General features: G+C 37.2%; 1 protein-coding gene across 1 annotated transcript; it reads right to left on the reverse strand.

Annotated features, from left to right (window-relative positions):
• Positions 1-3,416: 3,416 nt before the first annotated feature.
• On the reverse strand, positions 3,417-4,741 carry LOC136776136 (histone-lysine N-methyltransferase SETMAR-like). The gene is made up of 3 exons (XM_066731510.1): positions 4,127-4,741; positions 3,611-4,056; positions 3,417-3,546 (listed from the first exon to the last, which is right to left on the reverse strand). Exons 1-3 carry the CDS (start codon positions 4,739-4,741, stop codon positions 3,417-3,419), a joined length of 1,191 nt encoding a protein of 396 aa, XP_066587607.1.
• Positions 4,742-11,995: the final 7,254 nt, after the last annotated feature.

Below are 11,995 nucleotides of genomic sequence, written 5' to 3' on the forward strand. Positions count from 1 at the left end.
TTTGCTTGAAAAAGAGCCCTGATTCATAGTTGATATTGGGAGTAACAGTTAAGAAAAAGAGATGAATTTCTAACCAAATCCTTAAAAGTGAAGGGCTTGTAGATGATTTTGGGTATACAATTTTGGAATTAAAAATCACATACGTGATGAAAATTATAACAAAATCATGTAGATCTGTAAATATGAAAAGAATTCATGATTGCAATATTTAACATATGATGGGGCATACGGTGAATAAATTTAGGAAGCTGAAAACTATATATCTAAAGAAGAGAGGCATCCATTGCAGGAGTTGGTGTATTTCCTAGTGTATATTAATAAAAGGAAAATATAAATGGCATTAATGTGATGGAGAAAGTGCCATAATGCAAAGTTGATAGTGAGAGCAACAACTAAGAAAAAGGTGGATTTAAAGGTAAATTTAGAAATAAATTTTTGAAAGCGAGAGGCTTTAAGGTGATTTTGGTTATAAGATGTTGAAAATATAAATCAAACAGTCATTGAATCCTATGTTAAATGCATCTAAAAGTGTAATTATGATAAGAACTCATCATTGTATTATTTTGTATTTTACTTATTAGATTAATAAATTAATATCTCGAATTGAAGCGTTACATTATGGAACGATCACAACATTGGAAAATGTTTTGTAAGATTGAATTAGTTAAAACAATTTTTTAGTTTTAATTCCTATATTCTTACAAAACGTTATAAGATCCCACAAAAAACAAGCTTCGCTTGTAAAAAATGGATGGCAAGTACATAAGTCGTATCTAGCATGATTAATATATAATAATATAAAATATTTTAATTAAAAAAAATAGTGAAATCCAAATGTTAGGCAAGTATAAATTTTTACCATGGCGAAAATTGAAATTTGGAAAAAAGTAAATAGCAATACAAAAATTACTTGCCGGACCCGTAATATCCATGTGTAAGTCGTTATCTTGCTATATAAGCGTTGCTTCTCGTAAGTTATAAATGTGGCTATTTAATACGACTGCACACAACGGGCCCGGCAAGTAATTTTTGTATTGCTATTTACTTTTTTCCAAATTTCAATTTTCGCCATGGTAAAAATTTATACTTGCCTAACATTTGGATTTCACTATTTTTTTTAATTAAAATATTTTATATTATTATATATTAATCATGCTAGATACGACTTATGTACTTGCCGTCCATTTTTTACAAGCGAAGCTTGTTTTTTGTAGGTTTATCACAGTATAACTCAATATAAAAAAAACGATATTATCGTATTTCTTGGAAAGAGTAATTTTCTAAGATTTTCTTACTTACGATGAATTTTCATTGTGATTGTAACCTATAGGTAAAAGACAATAAGAAAAAAAATATCTCTATACGGAGATTATTCATAGGGTATAGTGTATCCTTTTTGATTAAGAAAGAATGTACTCCTAAGTGTTATCAAATGTAACTTTATATTTAACAATTGAACGACAAAGACTTTCTCTCGACGAGATTTCTTCAGAAGCTTCATTCAGTCGTCGAACCTTCATCAGTGCGGTATACAGGGTGTAACGAAACGACTGCCTTTTCTCGTAACTGGAGGTTCGTGATGACAACTCGAGTACTTGTGTAAAATTTCGTTCGAATCGGTCAAGGGGTTTAAAAGTTATTTCCATTTAAAAATCACCCTTTTTCGGTCCTTTTCGAACGATTTTAACTACACAATGGAAAGTGGAGAAAGTGAAAAAACAATTGATGAATACCCTGCTAGAATGTAAAAATTATCGATCGCGCGCACGATAATACATTTGCTATTTATTTCTATAATCTGACTATTAGATTTTAGAAATAAACAGCAAAATCCTTTTCAATACAATTTCAATTCAATTCAGTACAAATATCATTGACTGAATTGATGGAAAGAGCGAGAGGACGCAATGAAAAGGAAAATAGCAGAAGCTAAGATGTCGTGCGAGTGCACTAATAATTTAATAAGCAATGCATAAGGTCATTCTCTTTCTACTAACGAAGCTAAAGAGAATGATTTAAAATCAATGCATTGATGATAAAGAAAATTAAACTTACCCATTTCACGTTCTCCAAGTTCCTTTACATCGAAGTTTTTGAAAATGCTTCAGACTAGCACCTCGATGATTTGCACAAAGCACTACCACTGATTTTGTCTTCAATCACTCGAGAATTTAAAGAAATAAGTATTAACCTATGTTTTCTCAGAACACTGGTTAATTTGACACTTTTGAACTGTTTGAAGTAGGCTGAAGAGAGAGACACAGAGAGAAAGAATAATCAATAATTGTTTCGACCACTCATTATCAGCCTTCTTCACTTTGCTAACTTCTCCTCTCTCCACCGTTCCAACTATTTCACCTCAGAAACGTCCGTGTGTGAGTGTATAAAGACAAATGTATTAAATGAGATTTTCCGTTTTATCAATTTTCTGTTTGGAAATTTTTTATTTCTCAATTTCTACGTTTACTTAAATAAAAAACAAGTGATTTTTTTATACATTTGAAGGTTTATTTAAAAAATACAATAATTTAAAGAATATAATAATTTAAAAAATACAACAAATTAAAAAACTTTTATAAAAATAAAATAAAATTTTTTGCAGATATCGTGGCAGTGTATTATTGTAGTGGGGCAAATTAAGCAGCAACAGTTATAAATTATGCAAAACGCTACGCAAAGTTATGACGTTTTAACGGCAAAGTAATCGCACGGTTAATTCAGCGATTTCAGACAACGGGATCGTGCCTGATCTGTAATGAAGGTGGAAGACCGAGAACATGCAAGCACATACAGGATTGAAGAAGAAATATTACAAACTAAAGAGCATCCTGAAAAAAGACAGGCCGATGTAGATCACATTTATGTATACCGAGTGTTGTGTGAAGATTCGCAACATCCGTACAAGACTGCGGCGTTCAAGAGCTGCGGCGCGTACGGATTATGGTGAAGCGAGTCGCCAAATGTCAGTGGCTACTCGAAAATGAGAGTCAAGAGCCATGATTCTGCAGAAGGATTATTCTCTCAGATGACAGCTAGTTCGACCATGAAGGAGTCTGCCAGGAACAATCTTTGCTGGAACGAGTGAATCCCCACGCAATGCAACCTAGGGCGTTCCAGAAGCGATTCACAGCTTAAATTTGTGGAGAGGACTTTCCCGATCGGTTGACTGGAAAAATTTGCCAGAGTTTTTGAAGAGGTGCCATTGGACAGTAGAAGAGGCATGTGGTTTCAGCAGGATGGGATTTTGGACCATATTAACACAGTCGCGAGAGCAGCACTTGACGAAATCTTTCCACACAGGTGGAATAGGAAGATGAGGATCTATGGAGTGCCCCCACGATCATCGGTTCTTGATCCGCTTGATCTTTCTTGTGAGGCTAATTGAAGAATTCCCTCTACGACGACATTGTTGATGACTAGAATGATTGGCGATCCGCTGGAATATAGCCCTGCTTGGCAATCCAGAAGAAGTTGCTGGACTCCATGGCCAACTTATTAAGAAAAGCAGGCCATGCCTTCAAGTAAATGTCAGCTGTAAAAAGTTTTCTAGTTAATTACGAAAGAGAATGAATACAAATGTTAAAATAGCATACATTTAACTAATACTTACAGCAAATGCTGGAAATGTTGACCATTGACTTGAATGCATAGCCTCGCTCTTCTTAATAAGTTGGAGTGCATGGAGTCCAGCATTTCTTCAGAAATGTCTGCGAAGGCTATGTCCAGGCGTGCCGCCAAATCATCCGGGTCATCAACAATGCCTGTGTAGACGGAATTCTTCAAGTAGCCCCACAAGAAGAAATCAAGCGGATTTAGATCCGGTGATCTTGGGGGCCACTCCACAGGTCCTCGTCGTCCAATCCATCTATGTGGAAAAATATCATCCAGGGCTGCTATCGCGACTCTGTGGTAATGTGGTGCAGCTCCATCTTGCTGAAACCACATGCCTCTTCTAATTTCCAATGGCACCTCTTCTAAAATCTCTGGCAACTCTGTTCTGAGGAACTGAGTATAAATTTCCCCAGTCAACCGATCGGGAATCACAACAGGACCTATCTGTAAAAATAGTTAAATTATTAACAATTTTTCGAAGAAAAAATAATATCCGTGAAATTTATCATCTTACCACATAGGTTCCTACAATTCCTCCCCACAAATTTATACTCCATTTTTTCTGGAATGCCCTAGGTTGTGTTGCATAGGGATTCACTCGATTCCAGCAATGATTGTTCCTGTTATTGAAGACTCCTTCATGGTCGAACTTGCTCTCATCTGAGAATAGAATTCTTCTGCTGAATCCTGGCTCTTGACTCTCCCTTTCGAGTAGCCACTGACAAAACGTAGTTCGTTTTGCATAACCCGTAGGCCGCAACTCTTGAACGCGGCAGATCTTGTACGGATGTTGTGAATCTTCCTTTAACACTCGGTATACAGACATGTGATCTACACCGAGCTGTCTTCCTACACTACGCGTACTTTTTTCAGGATGCTCTTTGAATATTTGTAATATTTCTTCTTCCATCCTTGGAGTGCGCGTTGTTCTCGGTCTTCCACCTTCATTAGAGATGAGGCACGATCCCGTGTCCTTAAATCGCTGAATTAACCGTGCGATTACATTGCCGTCAGGATGCCGTCGCTCCAGGTAGCGTTCGGTATAATTTCTTATTGTTGCTGCTCGGTTTGCTCCACTACGATAATACACTTCCACGATATCTGCCATTTCACGCGGGGTATAATTCATTTTGTTTTTTTTTTAGTACGTCTTATTACATTCAGCTCTGTAATGCGACTAAAATTATTTAGTAACTAGTGTAACGTTGCGTTCCCGCAGCGTTACAATAGCTGCCATCTAGCGCTTTGCTAATCTCAAGTGCTAGATAGGCGGGTCGCGTGCGAACTAGGGAGTTATCAACCGATAAGTATTGATCTAGGATCGATAACTTGTCGGCTTCCTAGTGTCGCGCGATGGGTGTAGCGGGGCAGCGGCGGGACAGGCGCAGGGCCTTACCTGTTCCCGCGAACTGCCCCGACACACGTAGTTTAGAAGTCATAAGTGACACATAGTGCCCGAATCTGAGTTCCCCCAGCCGGTACGAACCCCAGAAGTGACAGCCGCTACCGGACAGAAATTGGAAGGCACGAAAAAGTGCAGCGACTGCCACCGCCACGAATCCATACCGGCCAGAGGAAACCTACTGCCCTAAGGGCGAGAATTAAGGGCGAGAGCGAGAGAGAGCGAGAGAGAGAGAGAGAGAGAGAGAGAGGGAGACGGAGAGACTGAGAGCAGAGAGAGCGAGAGAGAGCAGGGGGATAGAAGAGAGCCAGCCCTTGTAAGCAGAAATTAGGGTGATTATTCGTTTTGTAGTAAAGTCCTGTGACGTCCCGGGGTGTGCTAGGGCTTTAGGGCTCGTAGCACCGAACGGTTTTATAGGGAACCGCTGGCCCAGCTCACCTGTCACGGGTAAGCGGGCAACTTAGCTGAGTGGTCATTCCATCGGACCGATAACGAATATCCTAAAGAGTAAAAACGCGAATTAGTAGAAGTGTTCGCGATTACATCGATTCGTTGTGCGTTTGACCGTTGACAGGAACGTTCCCTTCAGTCAGTCAAGGCCGCGGACTTAGCATAATTATCGGGAGGACTCGTGACCTTAGACGTTCGGGAGTAAACAATCCAGGTCGTTGTTGTGTTTGAGTACGCGGGAACGGAGTGAGTGCGAATAACCGTCTCGCAACGCGCACGCGCGGGAAGAGGGACTTATCCGCGTAGCGCCGCGTAGTAGTTAACTGAGGAATCCGCCGGTGGCGCGCGAGTACCGCGCGACTCGGTGGGACCGCCGCGAGCGCCACTAGCGGCTTGAGCGCGAGGTTAGCTAGTACGTCATCGGGACTTCAGCCGCGTTCGCACTACTTAGGCCGCGTCCACATTTAGGACCTAGCGTAACACCCCAAGAACGAGTAAAGCGAACCGGGTCTTGTATTGATAACCGACTTTATAATAAAGAGAGTTTGACCGTATTTATTGAGTTATTGTATTAGCACCCCATCCCAGATATTCGCGTACGAGGGTTAGAACCCCCTCTGTATAAATAAATATTCGGGTATTATCCAAAGTACATCGAAGGCGCCCGGGTCTTGTAGGAAGTCGCCTATTGGGACGCGAACGCGATCGGTGAAGGATCACTCCTCCCTCCCCTTCTATACTATCCCTAAGGATAGCCAGTAGCGTCACACTAGGTAACAGTGATACTAGAAGTGACACAGTTACAGTAAAAAAAATCATTTAGTATCCAAGTAACTTTGCGTTTTTAATTCATGTATGTACCCCCTCTACTAGACTGTTTAATCGACAGCGCCAAAATATTAAATTACTGCTAAGTAAGCGGTGGATTGCGCTTTCAAATGTTTTATGATTAAATTTTTTAAACAGAAAATTGATAAAACGGAAAATCTCATTTAATACATTTGTCTTTATACACTCACACACAGAAGTTTCTGAGGTGAAATAGTTGGAACAGTGGAGAGAGGAGAAGTTAGCAAAGTGAAGAAGGCTGATAATGAGTGGTCGAAACTAATTATTGATTATTCTTTCTCTCTGTGTGTCTCTCTCTGTCAGCCTACTTCAAATAGTTGAAAAGTGTCAAAATAACCAATGTTGTGAGAAAACGTAGGTTAATACCTATTTCATTAAATTCACGAGTGTTTAAAAGTAAAATCAGTGATAGTGCTTTCTGGAAAACATCGAGGAGCCAGTTTGAAGCTTTTCCAACAACTCCGGTGTAAAAGAACATAGTGAACATTGAATCGGTAAGTCTCATTTTCTCTATCATCAATGCATTGATTTTACATCATTCTCTTTAGCTTCGTTAGTAGGAAGAGAATGCCTTTATGCATCGCCTATTAGTGAATCAGTGCGCTAGCGCGATATCTTAGCTTCTGATACTTTCCGTTTCATTGCGACAACTCGCTCTTTCCATCAATTCAGTCAATGATACTTGTACTGATTTGAATTGAAATTGTAAAGAAGAGGATTTGGCTATTTTGAAATTAATCTAATAGCCAAATTAAAGAAATAAATAGCAAAAGTATCATAGCGCGCGATCGATAATTGTTCCTTTCTCGCGGGGTGTTCGTCTATTGTTTCTTCACTTTCTCTACTCTGCATTGTGCCTTTAAAGTCGTTCGAAAAGGACCGAAAAAGGGACATTTTTAAACGCGAATAACTTTTAAACCCCTCGAACGATTCGAACGAAATTTTGCATGTGCACTCGGGTTGTCACCCCGAACCTCCAGTTGCCAGATAATGCGGTCGTTTCGTTACACCCTGTATATGTCAAAGGGCAGTTTTCTGGACACCAAAAGATGTGCATTTTTTTAAATGGAATATTGTAAAACAAGCTTTAAACAGGCTGTGTGTTCTTTCCTAGCTAACAGAACCAAATAGTTTAGAAGATATATTGATTTTTGTATGCATAGGCAGTTTTCGGGACTTTACTTATTATCAAAGCCTTAAGAGTTAATTCTTAGTTAATTTTCATTCGAATACCTTAAAAGTTATACAACTAATTATTATTAATCATTGTGACTATTGATAGAGGTCATTTCTTTGAAAATAAAGCATTTTTCTACAGGACCTCAAACCTGCCAATTGATATGTTATTATATATATGTAAAGAGGTATGTTTCAGGACGGCTTATTTCAGTAGGATAATAACTAAAACCTTTTTAATTTTGGATATGTAAACGTCATTAACGTTTGCCAGACATATCAACGAATGTTATTTGAGAGTAGTAATACTCATGATAAAATAAAAGTCATATTTTCTGTTTAAAGTATGCGCGTCCTGAAAACTACCGTAAGACATATATATTATTCATTCTATGGGCATATTTCAGAACATACATTTATATATAGATAATTCTCTGTATTTTGAATTGATTTAACTTATTATTAAAGGGAAGCAGTAAATTTCATTGAATTTAATTATTTAACAATAATACAAACAATAACATCAAATGTATATGATTTTAATATAAATGTTCTGAAAACTACCGTAAGACATATATAATATTCATTCTATAGGCATATTTCAGAACATACATTTATATAGAGATAATTCTCTGTATTATGAGTTCTTTTAACTTATTATTAAAGGGAAGCAGTAAATTTAATTGATTTTAATTACTTAACAATAATACAAACACAATAACTTAAAATGTATATGATTTTAATGTATATGTCCTGTAAACTACCGCAAGACATATATATATTTCATTCTATAGGCATATTTCAGGACATATATTTACTTGACGATAAATCACTTTATTTTGAACAATATTAATTTATTATTAAGAAAAAACCGTATGTCTTTCAAAGAGTTTAATAATTTAATATTAATGTAATTACTATGAAATATAGCGCATATACTTATTTAATGTGTGTCCTGAAACCTGCCATTGAGCGAAAATAAAAATTTATCAATGGGTATATATCAGGATATATATTATCATATCAGATAATCAAAATAATCATACAGCTGATTTAAATACTACGATCAATAGATATAGAGACAACAGCTGATTCACGGAAACTTAAAAGTGTGTGAATTTATAAAATATTCATAAAATGTATTTACTAGTAATCATTCTAACCAGCTAACTATATTTGATTAAATACTATAGAGATAAATAATTTAGCGAACTTGTAATTCACCATGTAAAGAGCACAACCAAATAATTTTAACAAAAATTATAGCATTTTCATTCTCACTCGTATAAGAGAGCACTGCTAAAAAATTAATAACTACTAAATTAAACAAAGTTGATAGTAGGGTAGTAAGGCCGGTTTTGGCCCCCCCCCCCCCCACTCCTGTCCACTCGGATGAGCCTGGTTGCGAGGTAGTGGGGGGAGCCAAGAAGTGCTAAGCGGTGGTGGTGGGGGAAATCGGAGGCTCCACGTGAGCTCGCAGCAAGTATAGGCGAGAGGGTTGCGGGGGTGCGGGAGGATACTTGCAGCATTTTGACGTCACACTCCCACTCCTCTGACGTCAGGTCTCAGTTAGTAAAAGCAGTTTCCTAGATGGTAAAACAGATTCTCCCTGCGTTTTTTTTGCTCGCGTAACCTTGAATCTTTGCAGCATGCTACTACCCCGTTGAACCCCCTTTACCCTAAATGTAGCTGAGTATGTTACTTTTTTCCATAGCTCAGCAATTTTTGAACTAATATATAATAGCATGCACAAACACACAATTGATTCAAAGTATACTTGGTGCAACGTACTGTTTCGTTTTCTCGGTTAAATAAATCCGAGGATAAGGGCCAATCCTTGAGCGCGATGCTTACGAGAGTTTCTCCCGAATTTGCGATAATCCGTCACGCATTAACACATACACATTCTTCTATACATACCCATTCATATGCATGCCTTATAGATTTTCGTACACGTATATGGTTAGAAATTAAATCACAAGGAATAAAGAAATTGTTTGTAATCCTCCAAACATTTTCTCTCACCTCTGATACAGATGGCGGCGTAAATCCACTCGTCGACGTTTTTTCAATCGTGCCGGTGACGCAGAACGATTTCTTTTAAATACACTGAGAGTTTAAACTTTTCTCCATTTCATTCAATTATCTCGGATGTCTAAAGCATCTGCCGTGCAAAAACGCAAAACGTATACTCCAATATTTACTTGGATCCGCTGACAAAATTGAATGTTCAACTATCGATAAATGCATCGCGGTGTTCCTGCCACTGCGTGAAACTTCACTCTGCTAAAATTAAAACTTTGAGCATGAATATTTGAAGGAGAGAGGAGATGAATAGAATCAGCTGTGTAAGATAGTAGTCATCACTGTGTGTCTATAATAAAGTTATCAAGCACAATAAACCAGGCTTTAATCCAAAATATCGTGTGCTTGTGTTCCATCAATTCCATGTAGCTGTAGCTTCCAAGTTGGAAGAGAAGTTTTCGAACGTTGAAGGTGACCTCGTTCAACGAGGTTTCTGGAGAAAATGAGTTTAATTAAGCTTTCGACTAATTATTAGTAATTAGATATGAGAGATCGGTAAAATTAATTGAAAGTAGTCGCGGAGAGGGAGGAGGGGGTGCAAGGGCCACGGGCTTGTAAACCTACGTATAAGTATTGCATTTAATATGCGCGTGCAAGTACCGCAAGAGCTGAACATGCACCAGCTACAAGAACGATAGGCAAAGTACATTTAGAAGAGTCTGTACCACTTGCATGATCTTTTAATGCTCGCTCTAGCAACAAATTAGCTTTCTGCATTACCCCCATATCAATCATTATAAATCGCAAGAATTTCATTATTTGATCTGCGTGTGCAATTTGACTTTCATAAATTCTTCTCTCCTACGAATTGGTGATTAAGTTAATTAATACTCGGAATGAACGTACAACGCAAAACTCCATTATGGCAGAATCGTTTCATAAAGGCCGGGTTTTTTTTTACTTGGAGCGATACATCGTCATGGTATGCATTACGGTCTTAACACCGTATTATTAGAAGTAATTCAAATTTCGATTTATAAGTCATTTATAAATGTCGTCAAGAAGGTCATGAGTTACAAAAGTACGTGGTAGGTGACGTTAATGGACCGTGCTATACAAGGTTAGCGCGGTGTACGGGACTGGCGGAATCTTTCCTCTGGATTTATCTACACTATGGTCTGTAATTAAACTAACAATTAGGTAATACTTCATCTTCATTATCCCATATAATTATCTCTTCATATAAAAACTCCACTTCATCCTCACTTTCCACAATTATCACTTCCATTTCTTCTTCCTCGTCGTCCTCCACAACTATCACTTCCATTTCTTCCTCATAGTCCTCCACTACTACATTCATTTGAAGTCCTTCGTCTCTTAAAACCTCCTCCTCCTCTTCATCATCACCATCATAACCATTGTCATTATCATCATCACCACTCACTTCCTCAACTTCTTCAATATCATTTATTAAAAATCTAATTATGGCCCCTAAATCTGCTCCAACAACAATTTCGTTTAAAAAAAAATTTGTAATATCACCATCGACTGTGGATTCTCGGCGTAAACTATTATTATTATTATTATTATATAAATTACCGGTACACATGTTTAATTTAGTGTAAAACAAATCAGAGGTAGAAGCAAACTTTAACGAGCAGTCTGGAACTACTCAGATTTTTATAACATCACCAACACCCTTTCAACGACAGTGTTGAGGGTACTTATACGTGTCATTTGATGAAATTACACCCCAAGTTTAGATAAACAAACACATATCATCATCTTACTAAGCATTGAAATTAAAATCATCGTGAGAATGCATGTAATAAAGATTCAAGAGAGAAGCATGCTTCAGATATACAAATATCTTCATGGGATTCATTTTCACCACGAGATGAAAATTAAGAACCTCTAAAACGATACATATAGATTATGTTAAACGTTTAGGAATATTATTTCTTAAGACGTGTGTATTCAGGATAAAACATATATTTTGATACAGCAAAATATTTTTTTACGAAATTTTAATATATATTTTATCCAGATGATAGATCTTTACAAATATGTTGATCGCTAACACATTGAAGATCATCAAAATGTGCTTGAATGATTCATGCATATTCTTTTAATAGAGTCATAATTTGATTAATCAGCAGTATATCATCTTACTAATCAGTGTTAATGACATGTTAAAAATCTGCACACGTTTTCAACAAAAAATTATTCACCTCTTCCATCAATGAATTTTACCCCCTCCATCAACAATTATTCTATATAAATGGATCCGAATAATACTGAACCAGCTTCAATCTGTTCAAACTTTAGCTAGTGCATCGACCGCACAACCAGCAAGAATCTTCCGATCAGTACTTTAGTTAGTGCATCAACCACAACCAGTAAGAAAACTCAGATCAGTTTATACCTCAGTCTCAACTGCTAAAGAAAGGTAGGAATATATTATTCAAATATTGTTTTAAT

This window comes from Prorops nasuta, unplaced genomic scaffold (genome assembly GCF_024137725.1).
Source record: "Prorops nasuta isolate Cenicafe-Biocafe unplaced genomic scaffold, Cenicafe_Pnas_1.2 PNAS00009, whole genome shotgun sequence".
NCBI lineage: Eukaryota > Metazoa > Arthropoda > Insecta > Hymenoptera > Bethylidae > Prorops > Prorops nasuta.

Coding starts and splice junctions, on each gene's coding strand:
- LOC136776136 (XM_066731510.1), bottom strand. CDS start 4,741: ATGAATTATACCCCGCGTGAAATGGCAGATATCGTGGAAGTGTATTAT. Junction 4,057..4,126: donor GAATTGTAGGAACCTATGTG/GTAAGATGATAA, acceptor CTATTTTTACAG/ATAGGTCCTGTTGTGATTCC. Junction 3,547..3,610: donor CAACATTTCCAGCATTTGCT/GTAAGTATTAGT, acceptor GTAATTAACTAG/AAAACTTTTTACAGCTGACA.